This window comes from Eleutherodactylus coqui, chromosome 4 (assembly GCF_035609145.1).
Source record: "Eleutherodactylus coqui strain aEleCoq1 chromosome 4, aEleCoq1.hap1, whole genome shotgun sequence".
Lineage (NCBI taxonomy): Eukaryota > Metazoa > Chordata > Amphibia > Anura > Eleutherodactylidae > Eleutherodactylus > Eleutherodactylus coqui.
The window spans coordinates 194477200-194501539 of NC_089840.1; the positions used below are offsets into that span (position 1 = coordinate 194477200).

Genomic DNA, 24340 nt, shown 5'->3' on the forward strand with positions numbered 1-24340 from the left:
GGACGTTACCTCAGCTGTGATGGGCACTGCAATGGGATACATTTATGTACAGCCGGTGGGTTCCACGGAGCCACCCATGCTGTCGGTGCACACGGAATTCCCATTGCGGAGTTGTACCTGCCTGTGACTATTTATAAAAAAACGCGGTCTGACTGGGGCATGCAGACACCTTGACAGAATGAATAGTGTGTGGCACATAGGTTCCCCATTGCTATGCCCATGTGTGCAGCTCCTGATGGCGGTGGCACAGGATTATATTTCTCATTGCTTCTGTACAGCATTGTGGGCTATCGCCTCGCCCCTTTTAAAGAGGGTCGCTGCCTAGCCATGCCAACCCTCTGCAGTGTGTGCCTGCGGTTCCTCCTCATGGCAGACGCACTTATAAATAGACATGAGGGTGGTGTGGCATGAGGGCAGCTGAAGGCTGGGCAGGGACAGTTTGGTGTGCGCTGTGAACACTGGGTCGTTAGGGGGGGGTTGGGCAGCATGTAACCCAGGAGAAGTGGCAGCGGAGTGTCATGCAGGCAGTGATTGTGCTTTGTTGGAGGTAGTGTGGTGCTTAGCTGAGGTATGCATTGCTAATGAGGGCTTTTCAGAAGTAAAAATTGTTGGGAGGGGGGGGGCCCACTCCTGCCGCTATTGTGGCTTAATAGTGGGACCTGGGAACTTGAGATGCAGCCCAACATGTAGCCCATCGCCTACCCTATCCGTTTCTGTGTCGTTCCCATCACTTTCTTGAATTGCCCAGATTTTCACAAATGGAAACCTTAGCGAGCATCGGTGATATACAAAAATGCTCGGGTCGCCCATTGACTTCAATGGGGTTCGTTACTCGAAATGAACCCTCGAGCATCGCGGAAATTTCGTCCCGAGTAACGAGCACCCGAGCATTTTGGTGCTCGCTCATCTCTAATTGGACTGTATCCACACATTGCATCTCATCTATGAGAATGGACAAGAACAGAACATCTGCGATTTATTTTCTTCACAAAAAACAATTGCCTATGTGAAAAATCTAAATAGCCTCATAGACTATTATGGGACGCGTTCTGTCCAAGAAATATATGGACCGCACACAGTCCAAATATATTTATATTTGACACTGGATAGAATGAATATTCCACAACAGCATTGAGAAATATGCCCTCCTGTGGAATATTCAGCACCAAAACCCACACTGCTAACATGTGCATTTTAGTGTGGAATTGAAAATAGATGAATTCTCCCAGCAATTTCGCATCAAAATCTGCAGTTAGTATTGCTTTCATTTTTTTAGGCTGTTTTTTGTTTTTCATTTTTGTGCAACAGAATGTTTCATGATATCCACATATATAGTGAAATATAAAATGGAACTAAAAATTCATTTTGCTATGTGGTGTTTTTGGACCAGTGGCATTTTTTTCCAAAATGCTGCATGCTTTGGGTGCAGCCTGTTTTTTCAGCTTTTCTAAAAGCATTCTTTGCAGGCTTTTAAAAATATCAGAAAAATGCATGTAAGGGCTTATTCCCACGGCCGGCCGATATATACGCTACCATCTGGGGGCGAAGAAGTTTGAGAACAGGTGCGCACAAATCTACCATTTGTGTGCCCGTCCGCATGGCATTGGCCTCCGATGCATATACGCCGAGGTCACCATGCCGTCGCACCTTTCCCCTCCCTCCCCCTCGCAGGCTCACCGTTGTTCTCCTCCCCGCTTGTTTTTTGCAATGGGAGGGGGCGGGACAGGGCAGAGCTAAGTGCCGCCCCATCCCACCTCCTCTCTCAGCTTCTGTCATTTTGCTCCCAATTCCAAGAACATACTGAAGGTTTAAGTTGTCTTTACAGAATTAAAGGTTATCTGTGGCCAAAAGCTTTTCTGTTCTTGGATTTATATTGCTCTACTTTCCAAGAAACCTCTATTTACCTGGATAGCAGTGTTACCAAGATCACCGTAGTCGCTGAAAAAAACATCATTATATAGAGGCAAGAAGTAAAAGTGAGAATCTCCAGCACTTAAGGTCTCATTTTTATGACTTTTCTTTAATGAAAGGATGAACTTTTAACTGAGTGCTGGAGATTCTCACCTTTACTCCTTGCCACATTGTTTGTAGGACTCGGCTCAGACTCTCTCTCCATGCACCATGTCATCATGATTAGGCACTTGGACAAGTACGTTTTGTGAGTCACTCAGTACTTCGTGAGCTGTAAAATATATATATATATATAAAACATTTTATAGTGCAGCAATTCTTCAGATGTATCTGACACTTGACAATATGTTTAGTAACCTACTCAGTTGGGTACCTACTTGTCAGGGGTATAGTTCCAAATAAAAAGTGACAGGGCTCTAGGGCTCAGGCCTTGCAGGGGGGTGCACAGTGGAAGTTATTCATTTTCTAATAATGGAATAAAACAATATGACGATATTCTAAATCGTGATATACATTAATAAGATGATACCCTATAAATTGTAAACTAGTTTGCCACACTATGGCTATAACTACACATGCAATCATACCTACCATACCCACATTTACTACATTACAGTCATCCAATACTTATAGACCTATATATAAACATTTCGTGCCATAGACATGTGCAGCCCATTTAATTAAGAAGTGGACTGGGAGAAAGGGTAAAGTGTTCAGAGCTTATCCCACACTGAACAGTAGCACAGCTGTTGCAACGGTTCTGGTATCATCCCCTTACTATCAGGCCAGGCTAGGTTTTAACAGTATCTGTTCTTTCCTGGTCCTGAAGGGCGTGGTGTCATGTGAGTGATGTCAGCTCTCACCTGGTTCTAGTTATCCTGCTCTATATAGTCTGGCTTAGGACTGACTGCAGTGCTGGTCAATTTTGTATCCTTCCTGGATTGCTGAGGTGTACAGCCTGTTCCTACAGGCTTCTGGTCTTCCCTATAGTCTGCTACTAATCTAAGTACCACTGTTATTATTTCTTAGGGTTATTTGTGTTTCGTTCAGGGTTCCCTGATAGGGATTTCTTAGTGGCCGAGGTTCGTGTACAGGTCCGCTCTTTATCAGAGCGATCGGCCTGCTGATCAGGTAGTGTCCCCTCCTGGGTAAGAGGTTGGTAGGGTCGGATTTTTTCCTTAGTTGTAGTTCCTGTTTGCTTCTGTTTTTTGCACCCTGCGGTGCTTATAATGGAGCTGATATTTAGTTCTATGTTTGTTTTGCACAGTTGTGCTTTAATTGTGTTTTCTTGGTTGTGCTTCTTTTCGTTGATGTACCCTTCACGTCCAGTCAGGAAATAACAACAGTCAAGCTTAACTAAGTTTGGAACAGTATTAGAACCAAACTGTGTACATAACTACAGTACCAGAACCAATGAAACAACATATATATGGTACCAGAACAAACAAGCAAACTACAAAGATACAGGACCAGAACCAAGCTCTGTGAATAGATCTGCTTCAAGGTCCAGAACCAATACAGTACATAAATACATACGAAACTGAACCCCCACAGTGCCCGCACAAAGTAATTACATTTCATCAGGTTTCCATTTTTTAAGGACGGAGAAAAACTCGCTATCTTTCTGTAAAGAAAAAAACTGAAACCGGACAGAACCAAAGTGAACAGAAGCCTTTCAGTTTACTTTCCGTGTTTTTAAAACCCCATTGAGATCAAAAACAAATCCTTTTTTTTAGTTTTATTTCAGTTTCTCTCCTCCAAGAATGGAGACCCTGAACTGACCCTAACACACCTTGGTGTTCTTATCTCTCACATACCTGTTCTACTCCCAGCTTCCAAATTTGACTTTGATATTTTTAACTTTTGTTCATATATTTAGTTTTCAGTTTTCTTTTCTTTGAGGCTGTTTGAATTATAGGCATATAGAACAAGTTTAAAGAGAATATGACATCATCATTTACGCATCACATGGATTGAAGATTGCCAAAATTTGAGTTTGATGGGGTTTATCCAACGATTGGGGACTAATGATAACAGTAGTCCTCTCTAAGGAGATGCAGATGTCAGAAATAACTTTGATCTTGACAGTTTTCAAGGAACGCCTCGAATTTCAGATTTACCATATTTTTCTTCTAAGTGATTCAAACAATAAGTATGTTGTTTAAGAGTTTTTTAGGAGATTTAAGAAAAACTATAAATTGGACCCATACCATTACGCACTTGGTGCCAGGTTCCCATACTGTTCATAACTGATAACCAGAATCTGGACAAACTGTCGTCTTCTTTCGAGGAATCCCTTCCAAAGCATTATTTTATCATTCTAGACGCTTTTGGATTACTATCAACTTTTTGGTCTCACAGTTGTCATTTTTTGGGTAACTTTGGTGCTGCAAACTAGACAAGTGATATTAGAGGATGGGCATCTAGAATATTTTATTTTCAAGCTATTTTAGAGATTCCCTTAAAGGTGCATTGACACAGGCGATTCCATCTGATAGCGATATGGACAAAACTTGCGCTTTAAAATAGCTGATTGATGTCAATGTGTTTATTCACACAAGTGAATTTTCTCTCACTGGGAAGTTCAAAAAATCTCTGCATGTCCTGTTTTTGGGTGATTCCTCGCAAAGAATCACACATTCTTTCCTATTGGATCTTTTTCAGTAGCTCTTTGCATGGCCGTTAATTGTACGGCTGAGAAAACATAAGACCTGTCTTATCTTTCCCGCACATAGTGAGTACATTGTACAGGGAAGACCTGGCGGCAGCTATCTTCCTGCAGTTATTGTGATACTCCTGCAGTCTGGTGCGCAGTTTGAAAAGCCATAGAAGGGGAAGCAATTTCCCTAGTTCAGGCACAGCTATGCTCAATGCCGCTGAGCATAGTTGCGCCTACGCTCATCTGAATAAGCCCTTAGGCTCAATTTTCATTAGCAGTACAGACTACTATGTGTCATGCACGTGCCCAAGACGTCTCCTTTTGGCATATGCATGTCTAGCAGGTTTCTCTCTGGACATCTTTCTTGTATGTATAAGATAGAGTATGCTTTTTTTTTTTTTTTTTTTTACCAAAGTCAATGTCAGGTAAATAAAAGAAATATGGCTACATGTCTGCATACATTCACAAATTGTACGTCTTGGTTTGTCTCAAGGAAAAAAGTTAAGACAATATTCAATTCCTCTTCGAAAATAAAAACTTTATGCACTTTATATATGTCTCTCTTCATATTAGAAAGACATATATAAAAAAAAGGTATCCTGCATTTCTTCTTGGAGCAATTAACTTTTCAGCATATGAAAATGAAGTTGACTGACTTTTGTGGGAGGTCCCCTCCATGCAGACCCCTATTTGGTTATTATAACTTTTATCTTAGCACATTTATATAGCACATATGTGTTCTGCATGGATATTGTCATCACTTTGGGCTCTGTCCTCATTGTGGCACAATCTAAATTTACCTATCATTATGTTTTTTGTTTTTTTTAGGAGTGTGAGAGGAAACCAGTGTTCCCCCACACATACAACCCCCATGCAGATGTTGTCTTTGGTCAGGTTTGAACCCAAGACTCCAGCACTGCAAGCCAACAGAGCCACTCGGCCTCCGTGCTAGCTTTTATTAATGGTTCAATTTGACAAAACTGCATTCATCTGTTTAAAATTATACTGTCAGAGTTGTTTGCTTAGAAATTCCATTACTTTACACATGCAGAAAATTGTTTACATTTTTTCGTTATTTTCTCGTTCCCTCGATTGTTGGTCTTTCGAGAGTCTGTGCGAGGGAATGGAAATATCTGAAAGATTTCTTTTTACATGTAGCAACTATCAAACACCTGAACCATGATTGGGAGGGATAACATCCCTCCTTAGGGAGAGCAGTGAGTAAGGCCATGCATGCTCCTCTGGGTAATATGCAAATAAGGGAGATGGAACAAAACCTCTGCATCGCCACCTATTGGATGGCAGCATTCTTTCAAATTAATGCTTGACCTTTTATACAGGTCTGTAGAGTAATAATTAGGAATTGAAAACCAAGCCAGAATTGATGTTACCCCTCCCCAGCCACATCATAGGCCTCTCACTAGCCAAGCCAGGATCCCACTGCACACTGATGAGGGGCAAAAACCCCGAAACAGCTGTCTGTGTATGGATTCTGGCTTGGTTTTCAATTCACAATCATTACTCTACAGATCTGTATAAAGGGTCAAGCATTGATTTGAAAGAATGCTGCCATCCAATAGGTGGCGCTGCAGAGGTATTGTTCCATCTCCCTTATTTGCGTACAACCCACCCGGGAAACTGTATAAGAAATTGCTTACTGTAAGCTCTATACTTACTGTACGTATTAAGGGGATCATTTTCTATACAGGATACTGGGTGAGTCAGAAGAACCACTTCCCATATAAATATTAGATCACATTAAAGTGTTCCTTTAAAGAAAGCCATACTAGATACCATGTTTTCCCGAAAATAGAACCCAGTCTTATAATAATTTTTGCCCCAAAAGAGACGCTACGTCTTTTTTTCGGGGAATGTCTTATTATACTTGCCTAGCTGGCTCGGTCCAGGTCCCTCCCACTGCTCTCTGGAGCTCAGATGCGCTTATTCTACCGCCCACAGAAGATTGGTTAAGCCAGCGCTGCATTGAGTGGTTGAGCAGTAGTTGAAAAACCAATCACAGCCATTACATTGTAGAGGCAGGATTTATAAATTGGCATTGATTCATAAATCCCCCTCTCCACAACGTGCTGGCTGTTTATTGGTTTTTCGTCCACTGCTCAGCCAATCAATGCAGCGCTGGATGAACCAAGCAGCGCTCAAGAACCAATCTGAGCCATTGCTTACTGGAGGTGGGATTTATGAATCCTGTAACCAGGAAGTGATCTTCTGTGGGCGGCTAAGGACTGCAAGAAGCATGTCAGAGCCCCATAGAGCAGCGGGGGAGACCAGGACAGAGACTGTTAGGTAATGTATCCTTTTCTTTAAAAGAAAAATGTAACGCAACTAGGCCTTATTTTCATGGTAGGGCATATATTTCAAGCCTCCCTGAAAAATCAGGGTAGGGCTTATTTTCAGGGTAGGGCTTTTTTTTGAGAAAACGGGGTATAAACTGCTGTAATATCTTAGATTTAACCCCTTAGTGACAGCCCTATCGTAAAACTACGTCCTGCTGTTGCAGGACGTGTATGGAGGGAGGTAGCGGCGCTATCTCCCTCCATACAGTGTGGGCGTCAGCTGTTTATTACAGCTGACACCCATGGGCAATAGCTGCGCTCGGCCGTTCGACCGATCGCGGCTATTAACCCTTTAAATGCCGCTGTCAATTCTGACAGCGGCATTTAAATCCCCCGAACGCTGTTCGGGGGTCCCGCACGACCTCCCCGCGGTGAGATTGGGGGAGCCGTGCAGGTGTCATGGCAGCCGGGGGCCTAATGAATGGCCCCAGGGCTGCCTTAGCAGACTGCCTATCAAGCCATCCACACAGGGTGGCTTGAAAGACTGCCTGTAAAAAGCAGTATGACGTAATGCTATAGCATTACGTCATACTGCAGAAGCGATCAAAGCATCGCATGTTAAAGTCCCCCAGGGGGACTTCAAAGTAATGTAAAAAAAATAATCAATAAAGTTTTTTTAATTGTTAAAAAAAAAAAGTTATAAAAGTTTAAATCAACCCCCTTTTGCCATATCCATTATTAAAAATCAAAATCATAAAATAAAAATATGTATTTGATATTGCCGCGTCTGTAAAAGTCCGACCTATCAAAGTAGTGCATTATTTTTCCCGCACGGTGAACGTCGTCTGAAAAAAAAAATAAAGAACGCCAGAAATACACTTTTTTAGTTACCCTGTCTCCCAGAAAAAACGCAATAAAAAGCGATCAAAAAGTCGTATGTATTCCAAATTGATACTATCGGAAACTTCAGGACATCCCGCAAAAAATGAGCCCTTGCTCAACTACGTCGACGAAAAAATAAAAAAAGGTATTGCGCGCACAAAATGACCGCAGAAAATAATTGAAAAAAATTAAATATCTTTAAAAAAAAAAAAGTACTACAGCAAAAAAAATACTATACAAGTTTGGTATCGTAGCAATCGTACTGACCCAAAGAATAAAAATATCAGGTCGTTTTTGTTGCAATTTGTGTGCTGTAGAAACAGGACGCACCGAAAGATGGTGGAATGTCGTTTTTTTTCCATTTCTCTCCGTTAAGAATTTTTAAAAAGTTTTTCAGTAAATTATATGGTACAATAAATAGTGCCATTGAAAAATACAACTCATCTCGCAAAAAACAAGCCCACATACAGCGACGTCGATGGATAAATTAAGGAGCTACGATTTTTTAAAAGGGACTAGGAAAAAACAAAAATGGAAAAAAGCAAAAAAGCTCCGTTACTAAGGGGTTAAATTCCCAACCAGTAGCTTCAAATACCTTGTAAGTGGCTCTCTGTGTGGTGGTAGCAGAATTTATATATATATATATATATATATATATATATATATATATATATATATATCGCTAAATAGAAATCTATTTTATGGTATTCTGCTGTTGAGAGAACACTTTCCTTCCCTGCTGCAACATATGCATTAGCTAAGCTTTGTACACTTGATGGCTAATTTTCAGTTATGTCCTTTACTTTTTATGCTCTTGATCCCATTGGACCTCGCAAATTAAATAGAAGTAAAAAAAATAAATGTTCCTGATTCAGGCACTGTTAAAATAGAAAACACACCTGACATTGCTTTGGGGGTCACATTTAAGGGTTTCAACAATCTGGTAATATTACCGACTAATGCTGAATGTCTGATCAATGTATGATTAGAGGCAAGTTTCATATTTCAGGTTTCGAAACCTTGAAGGAAAACGCAGATGATGTAACAAAATGTTTTATCAGGCCAGTAATGCTAGAATAGATCCTTATGTCCTAGCGCCCCCTAATGGAAGTTGGATGTAGTGGGCTGCACTAGACTGACGGTGAATTCATATCTCAACTAGCTTGTACATTAATAATATACAATAAATGCCAAGAGTAAATCTTATTCGCTGGTCATTATAATCCTCTTGTATCCTGACTTTGGTCAAATAAAGTTATAGTAAAACTTTGATTAAATATGTCCTCTAATACAAAGACGCAAATCTAGGAAATCCAGGGAATATACACGTACAGCACAAAACACAAAAGCAGCTACGAAGATCAGCATTGACATTTCTATGTACTTTAATGCTAGTTACTTAAGATTTACTATTCTGAGTTCTTCTCCTTTAGGGTGTATTCACAAGGGAGAGTTTTACGCACGAGTTTCCTCCGATAGCGATATGGACAGAACTTGCGCATGTTAATAACACATTGATTTTAATATATTTATTCATGTGTGATTTTTCCCTTGCAGCATCGAAAATCGTTACATGTCCAATTTTTGGCCGATTCCCCATAAGGAATCACCAATTATTTCTTATGAGATGTTTAGAAAAAATCGTATCGCACTAACATGCCATGCAAGTTTTCCAATTGAAAGTGATTGGATTTTTCTCATACGTGGGAAAATCGCAAGTACATAGATGTGAGGTTATGTGTTTTTTGTAAGCAGAGTTTATTGGACCGTTACACGCTCGCCCATGTGAATGCACCCTTTAACTATTCTTTCTACCCGAAACACACAGTAACACAACACTAACTGAGCCGGCCTCGACTTACTCTATCCCCTTCTCTCTCATTTCTCATTTTACCCTCAGGGAGAAAGAGGCATGCCGGGGATGCCAGGGAAACATGGAGCAAAGGTATCTTACGAAAAGCGTTGGATTGTAGTTTAACCCTTGATTCCCAGTGTACCTCTCAGCTGGCTTGTACTGTCTCCGTGCATCCTCCAGTAATCTCCATAACTCGCACCCTCTCCTCTGTGTACTGGTCCTCACACATCATCAATAGTCATACTGTTCATACCACTTTCCACTCCATATGTGGTTTGGCAACCCTAATTTTCATCTTGTGTCCTCTTTTTCTTTAGCTTCCCCCCTGATTTCTGTTTCTGAAAGTTGAGAGGTATGACCCATGCCTTCCTTTAACTTTACCTTCCTTCCTATTCACTTCCATAATCATATCATTTCTTCCACTTTACTTTGTTAGTCATTATAATCCACCCCTTCCTCCTAATCATTTTCAGTAATCGCCCCAGACCTAAAACTTTTTCAGTATCTCCCTAAATGTTGCATTAATATGACAGTTGCAATATCACATGTATGTTTGGTTTTAGTTGGCTTTACCTAAAGGGGTTGTCCGAGACCTTTGAGACTTTTATTATTGATGACCTATTCTTAGGATAGGTCATCAATAGTTGATTTGTGGGGTCCACCACTAGGGATTGTCTCCAATCACTTGATCGTTGGGCCTGCTGTCAGTACAGACAGTGTTGGAAACACATAGCCAGGGGTGTAACTATAGGGAAGGCAGAGGTAGCAGTCACTACCGGGTCCTGGAGCCTTAGGGGGCCTAAAGACCCCTCTATCATATAAGAAAACACCAGTTTTATAAATGGCACATGGATGGTTGGGGGGCATGTTACAGATTTTGCATTGAGGCCCACCACATTTAGCCTCTTCCTCATCATTTAGGATTCTAGCAATGCCCACACCTGCTGAGAGATGAGACACAACAATTCAGAGCAAAATTGTGGAAGGGCTTCCTTACTAAACTTTTGCATCACGCCCCACGAGCCTTTAGCTATGCAGATATCGTTGCCAACATTGCGGCAACCCAGTTTGGTACTACAGGCACAGTTCTCATCGAATTCAATAGGAGCTGTGCCTGAACCACCAACCCAAACTGCTGCAATACTGATAAACCTATCTGCTTCCAGCACTGTAGACACTGACATCGGGCCTGGCAATCAGCTAATCGGTGGGTATCATGAGTTGCAGATCCCCGCCGATTCACTAACGATCACTTATCCTGAAAATAGGTCATCAATAATAAAAGTTTCAAAAGTCACGGACAATCCCTTTAAAGGGAAACTCTCACCACTCCTCACTTGTCTGTTTTCATAAATACCATCTTTTTCTTATATAAGATGCAGTTTTCAGCAATATCTTGCTGAAAAGCAATGCCTGCGCCTTTTTGGCCAGAGGCAGGGGGGGCTGATAGATCCAGATACCCCTGACCACTGTCTTAATGAAACCATACATACCGCCCAATCAGTGCAGATAACACTGGAGATCACTCACATATCTTCCCCGGGGTGCAGCTCCTCTGTACACACAAGAACAGACAGTAGCAAAGATCAATGGTCTTACAGTAGTGGCAGGACCATAGATGATGTCCTAACCAGCTAGAGGGGGTCATGTATCACTACACTTGTATGTGGGAATTTAGTGTTAATACCATCAATGTTTGCAGATGTGTGTTTGCATGTAGCATGAGCTTTATGTGTGTGCATGTATGTAGCCGAGTTGTATGTGTGTATGTGAATGCTGCACAGTTGTGTGTGTATGCAGCAGAGTTGTGTATGCTGTAAAGCTATGTGTGTATGTAGCAGAGCTGTGTGTGTTGTGCCCACGTATAATGCGTGTGTAGCAGTGCTGTGTGTAACAGGAACTTATGTGCTTGCACCATTGTTTGAATGGACACACTAGGTTTAATAGAAGCTGACTATTCACTATTAACCCCCTGTTTCTATACTAGAACACCAAAGTTAATGATGGTCACCCCTCCATTTTGTTAGACCTTCAGAGATATTTTAAATTATTCAAATATTATTTAAATATTTTTTCCTGTTGTGTAAAACTGGGTGCATCTTATAGTCCGAAAAATACAGCCTTCCCAACAATATAACAATTTGGGGGAATCTTTTCCTAGAAGTCTGCATTGTGCTGTTCCTCTGTTATTCCTACTAGAAGTTTATGAATAAATAGACAGCTGGGTGTTCCCAGTGGAAACGTGTCCGGCGCAGTCTGACATTGTCCAATCAGTGCTGACAGCTTCAGACAGCTGCAGTGTTTGCTCTGTGCACAGCAGGCATGCGGCATCTGTGGAGCAAGCAGCGGTCCACAGATTATTCTTCATACTCAAATAGTGTTGTGTGCTTACAATCTAATCAGGTTCTATCTACTATTTGATTATCTGCACTGAGAGGCTTCACATGAAGCACCTTCTATAAACTTCAGACCGTGACTGACAAGGAGAATGGCAACACCCAGTTGCAGACATATTTGTCCTTTTTTAGGAGGAATGACACAATGCAAGGTTAGAAGAAAAGATATTCCAGAATTGTTATTTCATGGGGAATGCAAGTATTTACTAAAACAGACTTGTCAGGAGTAATGACAGGCCATCCATAAATGTAGCAGATATGAAATTCAGGCTGGAAATACAAGTTTGTGATTTCTGTTCTGTGTTGCACATTGAGAATGTGAAAGGCTTGTTATGAGGTTGTGATGAGACTTGGGTTATCTATTATCATTTGCTTCAGTGGGGGTCTACAATAAACCCCAGTAAGCTAACATTTACCACCTGTAACTTTTCTGAATATGTTTTACTTGCAGTTATTTATACAGTATTATCAATTAAATATTGGGAGAGTTCTGCGTGGCCAATGTAAGAATGACTTGATTATGTAAATGGTGCTAATTACTGCACTTAGTAAAATAACCTAGTGTGCAACGAGGAAAAAAAGACACATGTCCATCCAGTTCAGCCTATTACCCCCCAATGTTGATCCAGAGGAAGGAAAAAAAGACACAATGAGGTAGAAGGTAATTTTCGTCATTTAAGGGAAAAATTATTTTTCAACTCCAGTCTAGTAATCGGAATAATCCTACGATCACTGACTCTTCTGAAGTAATCAGTGATATAATATATAATTTTGTATCGCTCAGGAAAGGTGTCCAGGCCCTTCTTATACTCTTTTATTGAGTTCACCATCATCACGTTCTCAGGCAGAGAGTTCCATAGTCTCATTGCTCTTACAGTAAAGAACCCCCTTCTTTGTCGGTGTAGAAACTGTCTTTTCTCTAGACATAGAGGCCGCCCCCTTGTTACAGTCCTGGGTATAATAGATGATGGGAGAGATCTCTGTATTGTCCCCTGATATATTTACACATAGTTATTAGAGTACCTCCTTGTTACAGTCCTGGGTATAATAGACGATGGGGGAGATCTCTGTATTGTCCCCTGATATATATATACACATAGTTATTAGAGCACCCCCTTGTTACAGTCCTGGGTATAATAGATGATGGGAGAGATCTCTGTATTGTCCCCTGATATATTTACACATAGTTATTAGAGTACCTCCTTGTTAAAGTCCTGGGTATAATAGACGATGGGGGAGATCTCTGTATTGTCCCCTGATATATCTATACATAGTTATTAGAGCACCCCCTTGTTACAGTCCTGGGTATAATAGACAATGGGAGAGATCTCTGTATTGTCCCCTGATATATTTATACATAGTCATTAGGCCGTCCCTCAGCCATCTTTTTTCTAAACTAAATAACCCCAATTTTAATTTCAACTGATTTTATTGAAGAAAAAAAATAAGCGAATTACTACATGCTAATCAGCCAGAAAATTCCCCTGGCAGGGGGTGCAATAATGCAATTTCACAGTAAAAACTAAACAAATAACATTCACACAGAGTTCTCTTTACAGGTGATCTAACAGGTATTTCTGTTGTTCACTTTTAAATCTCCTTTCTCTCCTTTTGGGGAGAATGGGAAACCAAGGCTAGAAATAGTAAAAATATAAAACACGGCAGAGGGAACTAAGGTCAGGGCTTTAGTTTCTGACGTACATCGCGTCTTACACATTCTTTCTACTCGTTTTCTATCCCATATTGAGTACTTTAGGTTGTCCAGGGAATCCAAGTTTTTAGGAACAACTCCATTTTGTCTTCTCTCATGGCCAACAGTTTTTCATATAGCATCATTCTTGAAACTCTAGCTACAATTGGGAAAATAACCCCAATTTGAAGACCTTTCTGGGTATTGTAGTCCGCCCATTCCGTTTATAACTTTAGTTGCCCGCCTTTGTATCTGTTCAAGCTCTGATATGTCCTTCTGGAGTAGCGGTGCCCAAAACTGTCCACAATATTATATGTGCCTAATAGATTGTTTTGTATTGTATTATGTTAGTATAACCTAAAGCAATGACTATCATACCTGGCATATGTTGAGTTCAACTCACGGATACATTTATACCAGAAGGATTCCCGGTGCATGCACTGCAAACTCAGTTTAGCGTTGTGATGTTGTTTTTGACATTACTACTTTTTGTGTTCCGGAATTTCAAAGTTTGACTACTGGTCTCCTTAGGGAGAGCACCTAGACGGTGAGTGAGGAGACTCAAAAGCCATTCATGCTCCTCTGGGTAATATGCAAACAAGGGAGATGGAATAATACCTCCACAGTGCCACCTATTGGAAGGCAGCATTCCTCAAAGTTAGACTCTTTATTCAAGCCTTGTAACAATGACTGTGAATTAAAAGCAAGGCCAGACTCCATGCCCAGACAGCTGTTTCAGGGTATTTGCCCTTCATCAATGTACAGTAAGAGTCTGGCTTTGCTAGTGAGAGGCCTGGGATGGGGGCCAGAAACGCTAGCTTTTCTCCTTAGGGAGAGCACCTGGACAGTGAGTGAGGAGACTCAAATGGTCATTTATGCTTCTCTAGGAGAAAAGATAGCATTTCTGACCCTCGTCCCAGGCCTCTCAGTAGCAAAGCCAAACTTCTACTGTGCACAGATGAAGGGCAAATACCCTGAAACAGCTGTCTGTGCATGGAGTCTGGCTTTGCTTTTAATTCCCAGTCATTGTTAAAAGGCTTGTATGAAGAGTCTAACTTTGGCTTGAAGTAATGCTGCCTTCCAATAGGTGGCACTGTGGGGGTATTATTCCATCTCCCTTATTTGCAAAGTTTGACTACTATTACTGTAAAGAACTCTTCAGTATTGATGATAGAAGTTCCTTTCTTCCACAATAATGTCATGATGGCTCTTTTAATTTTTCCTTGCTGAGAAGTGAGGTTGGGTTGGGAAGGTGCCAGACTGAATCTGTGCCGCCGGTGAAGGAAAGCCTATCTATGTCAAAAACCGCTGGCTTGGTTCACTCACATGCAAACTTTAAATATGGAAATGTAATATATTTACAGATGTAGCACAGATTAAATAGTTGTCTGCAGGTGTGTTAAATTATTGATGTAGCATGTTTTGATGCTGTAGGCTATTTGTGTAATGTGGTTGTTCATTATGTTAACTATGTAAAATTGCTCAATATATATATTTGAGGAGGGTAAAGAAGGTTATCCAGGATTAGAAAAAGAGTTCTGCTGCTTCGTATTTCTATTTAGCAATGCCCCTCTTGTCTATAGGTTGTGATTGGTATTGCAGCTCAGTGCCACTCACTTTAATGGGAAATGGGAGATGAGCTTCAATACCAGACAAAGTCCATAGACATGAGTGGTACATTTTACAGATGGCTATCTATACTGACCCCCTCTTTCAAGTGGATGCTGGGCTCAGCGCCCCAGGTGGCAGTTTATTTAGCTGAAAATCATAGGATTGGGCATGTTAAAGTCCAACTGCCCGATCTTTATCTCCCCAGGCATCTGCTGTGGGGGAAGAGACAGGAGGCCCCCACATTAGGTTTAGATTATATTTATCTTATGTGTGTGGCCATTTTAACTTCTTTTTCAAGATTAGGATATTTTTAGCACAATCTCTATATATTAATATATCTATGATCCACAATGCATTGTATTATATAATCCTCACATGTCAAACTTAAGGCCCGCGGGCTGAATCCGACTCGCCACTTCATTTTTATTTAGCCCAACGGGCCGTGCAGCAGCCTAACAGGCATTTTACTTACCAGAGCTGCAGGCTGGGTGAGTAGAATGCCTGTAGGGATGCTGCCCAGCATGAGGCCAATAGACGGTCACTACTGGGACTACTATGGCAGTCATTTATTACTATTGGGGCCAATATAGTGGACACTATTACTACTGGAGCCACTATGAGGGACACTATTACTACTGGGGATACTATGGTGCACACTATTACTACTGGGACTACTATGGCAGTCATTTATTACTATTGGGGCCAATATAGTGGACACTAATACTACTGGAGCCACTATGAGGGGCACTATTGCTACTGGAGCGACTATGGTAGGCACTATTACTACTGAGACTACTATGGCAGTCATTTATTACTATTGGGGCCAATATAGTGGACACTATTACTACTGGAGCCACTATGACAGGCACTATAACTACTAGGGCCACTATGGTGGGCACTATTACTAATAGGACTACTATGGAGGTCACTATTACTACTGGAGTGATAATGGGGTAACTATTACTACTAGGGCCACTAAGGGGGATCCTATTGCTATTGGGGCCACTTTAGGGGTTACTATTACTAGTGGGGCCATTATGGAGGTTACAATTACTACTGGGTTCACTATGGGCCACTATGAGTGCAATATTACTGTTGGGGTTACTATTACTACTGTGGCCACTATAGAGTATGCTATTACTTCCAGAGCCACTTGAGGGGGGGGGGGGTCACTATTACTACTGAGGCCACAATGGGGTCATTATTACTACTTAGGCCACTATGTGGGTCACTATTATTACTGGAGTCACTATGGGGATGACTATTACTACTGGGGCCACAATGGGGGTTATTATTACTAGTGGGGCCATAATGGGGAACCCTATTACTACTTGGGCAAATTTAGGGGTTACTATTACTACTGGGGCCACAACTACTACTGGGGCTATTATGGAGGTCACTATTACTATACTGTTTTACAATTACAATCGCCCCTTTGAAGGCAACCATAAGGTTGATGTGATAATAAGTTTGCCCCCCTTGATATAATCCATCATTGTTGATGAGTAAGTGTATACAATGATGAAATAAGAAAATTATGTTGCTTACTGTACTTTTATATCACGATATAACTAAACTGAGCATTCTTATTTCTATGCATCCTTTTAGGGTGATTCCGGGGCATCGGGAGTAAAGGTAACTTAAATATCATTAACATTTTCCTATAAAACTCCTTGCTCCTTTCATGCTTGGTTTGAGCCACAAACATTGTGCTTAGCTGACACTTTGTAGCAGATTATGCTATAAATCACTGAGACGAATATTTGCTATCCAACCAGATAGACTTTCTATGTTGTTCAGTACATATTTTAGCATTGTGTCCTTGACTGGCTTGGAATATAGTAATTTTCCACCCCTAAATCTTCTACATTTTGGGATTGTAACCTTTACTGCATCAATAACGAATATAGTCAAGTAATCTTCATCTCTGTGTTAAATCGAAGCCTCCCTGGAGCTAGAGGGGACATTTCCACTGGGTGCGGGGTGAGGATGGATGTTCATTGAATTATTTTTAGCACTGACTTATGTCATTATCCCTGTGTGATAAACTACTTTGTTCTTAGATTTCAAGGATGTTGCTTGATGAATACAGTGAATTGCATGAAAATCAAAGTGGCTTTTTTTTCCTTGCATCAAGAGAAGTGTAGCGAGGGCCATGTAGGAAAATTATAGTTTGAAACGAGAAATTTGGAATCTGAAATAGAGCACAGATTTATCTCAACCATTCAATGTATTCAAGGTTGTTTTAACACATTGTTGGGTCCAATGCAAAGATTTTGCGAGTGATCTCCTCCACATCCACCCCTTGTGATGGAGATGGAGAGTAAGGACGCACACCACCAGAAAATAAACAATAGTCTTTTATGTGGTGTTCAAAGAAACCCATGCAATAGGACCTAGTTTTTTAAACCCCCAACACTGTTTGTTCCAAACGCATATTATAGTGCCACCAGTAGCTCAGCTTCAGATGTCTCCAGCTACTACTGCGCTTACTACAGAGTAAAGTGACCAGAATAGAAAAGGAAGGTGGAGCAACCCAAGCGAGGAACAAAGAGATATGAGGACTATGTCCTTTGTGGAGGGTTATGGACTAAAGTCTTTAAATAAAGAGGGGAGTGGGGTGGGTCCTCTTTATTTTTTATATATGGTAGGTGCGGCCAGCCCTAAGTATCGTCACACCCTTCTGGGTGGAACTGTAGACAATAAATACCAGAAAGGTTCAAAAATTGGATTTAAAGCGCAACCTCAATACATATATGATTACATAAAGTAGATTTTGTCAAACTTCTCTGTTTATAAAATCAACACATATGTGTTTTGAGGTGAGCAGACCTCTTCCTCGGTATTTGCTGGAGACATACGTGTGGGTGCTGAAGAAGGTCTGAAGAGGTGTTCAGTGTCCTCAGCAAACACAGAGGAAGAGGTCTGTTGACCTCGAAACATGTGCATATATGCTGGTTTCATAAACAAACAGAGAAGTTTGGCAAAATCTACTTTTCATAATAATATATGTACTGAGATTGCAATTTATACTACAGATTAAGGAAACTGAAAAGGCTATAACTATGTTTGAGAGCGGGTGAGCGGGCAAAACCGACATGACAGTCCAGGCAGTGCAGCACAAGTGGTGAGGCCGGCACCTCTGTCACTGGGTAACAATATTCTTAGCCTCACATTATCACATGTACATGCTGCCATCTGACAGCATGAACTGCACTAAGGACCTTGCAGCCTTGACCCTATCAGCAGCTAGGGGTGTGAGAGGGGTGTTCCTAGTGTCAAACCCCTAGCTTCGGTGGCGTCAAGATACACTAATACCATGAGGGATTATGTGTGAGGTTGAAAATACTTAACGGAAACCTCTGGTCCCAGGGTGTGTGCCAAAACCCAAGTGGCGGAAGAGTAATATTACTTACACCCTCCACTTGTGATGTTCTGCAGTGGATCTACCAGATTCTGAGATCGACTTCTGTCTTCCAAGATGTCTGCAATGCCTCCCTGCCTTCCATGTGTACACTGCATTTGTAGTGCATCTATAGTGTAAGACCGTTCATGCTGTTCTCAGATTAGTGAATATTTACAGGTAAGCAGTGTTGGACAATCCAAAAGCAGCATGAAGTGTCTCATATTACAGATACATAATGTGGATCAGGTAGCAATAAGAATGCTGCGGCCATCTTGGAAGACAGAAGAGGGGCTCAAGAATCGGTGTGTGGGTGCAAACAGAAGTCACAAAGTCATATTAACCCTTTCCAATCCAATTTGAATCTTGGTTTTCTTAGGGGGCCTACTCTTTTTCTGCCGTTACACAACGGCGCTATATGCTGGCTAAAGCCAGTACTGCATGAGGTGACATGTTGGATAGACACCGACAGCAGAGAAGCTGGCAATATACAGTAAGAGAACCTCGACGGACATCTTCCAACATCGGAGCTGTACAGCCTTAATTAATAATGTCTTCAGAGGTCAGACAGTGGATTGGAAAGGGTTAAGACCCTCACCCAGTTTAACTTCAGATTTTGTCCCCAGGACTGGAGGGTCACTTTAAACTGCCAGGGGAGAGGGGAATGCTCCTTCACCTTTTGCCCTTAAGATAAAGCAGCCCTGAATGTTTGCATTCATATGTCTCAAAGTGTGGGAGGAATATAGTATGTAGCACATAGAGTATCTAAATGTAGTATAACAATACTGTCCACCATTTATCAATACAGATAGACAAGGAATAATCTTAGCTGCTTGATATTCTGTATTCTGAACATGTTGCAACTACATTTTTATTGCTTATATACAATTTTTGTACATGAGTCTCTTAAAGCTGTAGGATGACCCCACTGTTTGCTACACTGCCAACAAACACAAGCTGCTCAGTCTCCCATGATTCAGCTGTTCAGCTCAAAGTCAGATTGGCCTTGTGCTGACAGCAGAGAACTGGAAATGCTGCTTAACAGAGGTCACACCGTGCCGTTCCCCGCCTCAGGCTACAAGATTAATCAGATTTTTATAAGAATACATTTAGAACTGCTGTGAAAAATGAAGGCTAGCGGAATCATATCGTGATGCCTTCTTATAAATTCTCTACCTTCTTAAATACTTTTTTATGACGTCCATTATTGCAGAATCTTTGACAAACTCAGGGACCTTACACGGAATTGTCTGCAGGACCCAATGCAGATTTTGTCAATTAGTGCGGACTTTGCTACATTTTAACTGCAGAATGCATACTGCGGAACGTCTTGCAGAGTTTATTGCATTTATTCTGCACACTTTAATTACAGAATCACATCTCCTGTATCTTAGAAATCCACAACAATAATTCTGCAAGGCGTCCTTAATTCTGCAACAGAGAGCTTTTCTGCAGCAGGATTTAATCTTGCGGTTTTGAAGTAATGCGGATTGTAAGAGGTGCAGAATTCAAGCCCAATAGGGATAACATTGTGATGCAGAAATGTCCGAGCGGACTAATTCCGACCTGTGTGAAAGGTCTCTGATACCTGTCAGAATCTGTTAATGCTTACTATATCATGTATTACTGTGTTATGTTCCTTCCAGTATACTAATTTCTTCTCATGAAAGCAATGCACTAAAACTGCCTATTCGTTGTATCCTTGGAGGTCCAAGTTTTTAGCACATTTGATGGAAAATTGAATTAAATTAATTTTGTTATTATTGTTAAAGCACCTAAATAAATAAATTTACCTGTTTTATGTGCATATATAGGGAGAAAAGGGAGACACTGGCAATGCACTCAGTGGAATTAAAGGAGAACCTGGTAACACAGGCCTGCCGGGATCTCCAGGACCAAAGGTGTGTATGCTGCAAAGAACTCAACATAAGAAGCCCAGAAATGTACTTGTTAGCAGATTAACTCTAATTACCATTGAGTATAATATTTCAAGGATGTATCTGAACCACATCATCCAATTCATCATCTTGCAGACCTTGCTATTTGGCTCAGAGGAAGACAAAAATAAGCAGTCTATTGGACAAATGTGGCTATTCTTACCTTACAGGGGAGGCGCACACTAATGATGGCCCATAGTGCATTTGCAGTTCTTGGAATAAGTAGCTCATACAAAATCTTTCTCGCATTGCAATAGCAGTGCCCCAAACTTTTTATCCATCTACTGTCACACATTTGCACCCTCTCCACTTCTCTTATACCCTCCCGGAAGTGTTTTGCCTATTTATGTATCAGAGAGTATAGGCTGATGGGTTCTATTTAACCAACTGATTAGCCTTCAAACTGCAAGGTGAACTCATGATATACTGCATGTGATTGAGCACATTCATTCATTTTCTTGGTCACTACATGATTCCTTTCCTGTAGAGGTGTCATGGAATGGATGGAACAATCCCTTTCGTCCAATTAGCTGAGAGGAATGCCTAATTAGAATAGTTTACACTCTTGTTGGAGGTGCATTCACTGGATGGAATAGTAACCATGATCTTAGATTTGTTAGTGTACTGATTCAATGCGTGGTAATAAAGTAACCGAAACAACCACTAGAGGTCCTCCCTGTCATAGTTGGTTCAGTAGAGAAAGGGTGCCTCTAACATAGTAACACAGTATTTTAGGCCGGAAAAAGACATATATTCATCGAGTTCACCCTCTTACCCCCCAGTGTTGATGCAGAGGAAGGCAAAAAACTCAAATGAGATGAGATAGAAGCCAATTTCCTCATTTTAGGGTGACTACGCACTACAGTTTTTTTTCACTGCGAAATTTGCAGCGTTTTTTTTTTCTGCAGGGGTCTATGGGACTTGTAATGTTAAAATCGCGGTCGCGCAAAATCGCGATTTTGCGATAAATTGTGATTTTGCGCGATCGCGATTTTAACATTACAAGTCCCATAGACACAAGTCCCATAGTCCCATAGACACAATGAGTTAGGGCAAAGTCTAATGTTTAGGTAGAGGCCAGACGGCCAGGAGTTGATTTATGTACTGCTTTACTCTCAAGTGTGGAGTGCTGTAAACCTTTGCAGTGATGAAACAAAACTGTCAGGTGCCAGGAAAAGAAATTTCCAGTTGTCAAGTGGGTGTGTAAGAGTGAAGCCAACCATCTTGCATAGAGAAGATGGTGATTTTGAGTCGTTACTAATCCACTAATGTCACAAATGCTTTCATACAAAGATATCTTTTTCTTTGACAAATCCTTTTTCACTTAAAAGGGTTATCTCAATATATTAACTTATCCCCTATCCATTGGGTAGGTGACATATGTGTGTGGTCATTGGGTATCCAATTACTCGGTCTTCCACTGATCATGAGAATGGGTGTCCCGTGTCACCCTGTATGAATGGAGCAGCAGTTGAGCATGCGGCACCTTTCATCTCTTTGGCACTGCCAGAGATGGCTGAGTGCGGTACTCTGCTTCACTTCTGCAGTACCGTAGGGAGAAATCAAGGATAGAGCAAATGGTTCGCCACTGCTCCATTCATACAGGGATTCATAGGACAGCGGTTCTCGCAAGTGGTGGTAGTCCCAGCAGTCAGACCAGAGACAGATCATAGTAGAAACGTGACTGCCCGTGGATAGGGAAAAAGTTGATATCTTGGGATTACCCCTTTAATTCTGTTTTCCTAGCTGAATTCTATCTGATTCATTGACCGTCACACTGTTACGATGATCTGGCTTCATAATATTATAAGCTATAATAGAACTGCAGTAGCATTAATTAAAGTGTACTAGGAATGCTTGTTTACTGATACTCATATCCACAAGGGATCATTCAGTGTGTGGAGTAGTGCCTTACGGATCCCAGTGGACAAGAGGGATCTGATCCTTGTCATTTCCTAATTTGTCTGATATGCGATTCACATTTCACTTTAGATCAGAAAGGAAGGGTTCCCATGAATACGATTAAAATGCCCTCTGTAGAGTTAAACATCATCTGATATAAAAATCCTTTTGATATCAGGTTTGAGGACCTTGTTAAGTGAACACAAAGATTCGGGATAAAGTGGAAGAACATTTGTGGTAGACAAGTCTGACACTTTTTTTCTTCTCCTTTGAAGGCGAAAATATTTTAGAGTGGGCTTTTATAAGATAGGGAGGCAATTCTGTTCTTTTTCATTATTTCTATTGTGGCACAGAAGGTGAGAAAAGGTCAACGTACAAAAGTAGCTTAATGTACATTTTACGGAGTTTGGGGCCATGTTAAGAGGAATCTTATTTCTTCAAAAAGGGCCTTTTTGTCCGCTGGCTCATAGTGTATGTCGCAGGAAGAATTAAACTGCTATTGCGTAATCAAACAAGCACGGTGCTTAATTCTTCCTTATAATGAATCAATAAGTCGTGATGACATCGTTTCACGACTGAGGTGTTTTTATATTGTACAGCAAGGTTCACGTAGGGCATTTTAGTGCCTATTTGTAACATTAAAAAGACAAATCTTTCTCCCAGCATACATTTTACACAACTGATCTTCCTACTATAAATGTCAGAAATGCCATATGTAATGGGGCTTATTTACTATTCAAAACCCAACTGTTTTCAGGCGCAAATTACGGCAGAAAACTGTCTTACATGATTGCACCACATTTATCATGCGTTTTTGGACACTTTCAGGTTTTCCAACTTGTCCAAAAAAAAGGGTTGTGACTAGAGATGAGCGAGCACAAAAATTCTCGAGTGCTCGTTACTCGAGCCAAACTTTTTGTAATGCTCGAGAGCTCGTTTCGAGCAACGAACCCCATTGAAGTCAATGGGAGACTCAAGCATTTTCCATGCTGACCCATGCTCGGTAGCTGCCTGCATTGTTCTCTCTCTTTCTCTCTATAGGACCTTTCTGTATCTCCATGTGGCTCCGTTTCATATAGAGGAATAAGACCTTGTTTATTTGTAGCATTCTGCATCGGATACTGTAATACGAAGCCATTCTCTTCATTAATTCTGTTCTGTTTTGACTTGTGAATTTCCTAGGGAGAAGCTGGTGCTATTGGCCAACCAGGAATTCCAGGCCAGCAGGGTGAAAAGGTATGTGACAATACTTTCTCTGAGATCAAAGTAGATCTGTCAACAGACTATGCTTTCCCATGTAAGGCCAGCATAATATCCCCATACAGGTCCGCTCTCCTATTAGTAAAAATGTCCCGAAAATGTTGTACTGTTTGGTAATAAGCACGATTAATTAATACACAGACCACATAATTATGAGTCTGGTGTATCCATGAGGCGAGTGATCCTCTTGACTTTCTCAGTGGTGATTAACAACCAGTTGCTGTTTATCAATATAAAGAACAGCTCATTAATCACTGTGTGGTTTATCTAGTCCTTTTCTATGGACTGATGGTCACAAACATTTGCCCGAATGGTTGTTTCCCCAACCGTTGGCCCATGTGAATATGCAGTACATACGATCAGCCAACGAACAAGTAAACATGTCTTTCATGCAGCCGTTAAAATCCGCCAGTCATCGGCATTACAAGGACCTGCATAAATGAGGGGATGCACTGCCAATGAATGTATTATGTATGGCGATGAATGATCATAGTAATGATCATTTAGTTCCATACTACAGATAATCTGCCCATCTACGCA

At 41.0% G+C, this 24340-nt stretch overlaps 1 protein-coding gene across 1 annotated transcript in view; it reads left to right on the plus strand.

Annotated features, from left to right (window-relative positions):
• COL13A1 (collagen type XIII alpha 1 chain) overlaps positions 1 to 24340 on the plus strand; it is a 265902-nt gene that overhangs the window by 192185 nt on the left and 49377 nt on the right. The window contains exons 23-26 of the mRNA XM_066601620.1: positions 9647 to 9691; positions 16907 to 16933; positions 20516 to 20602; positions 23723 to 23776. Coding sequence (XP_066457717.1) covers positions 9647 to 9691; positions 16907 to 16933; positions 20516 to 20602; positions 23723 to 23776 — 213 coding nt within the window. The remainder of the gene's footprint in view (positions 1 to 9646; positions 9692 to 16906; positions 16934 to 20515; positions 20603 to 23722; positions 23777 to 24340) is intronic.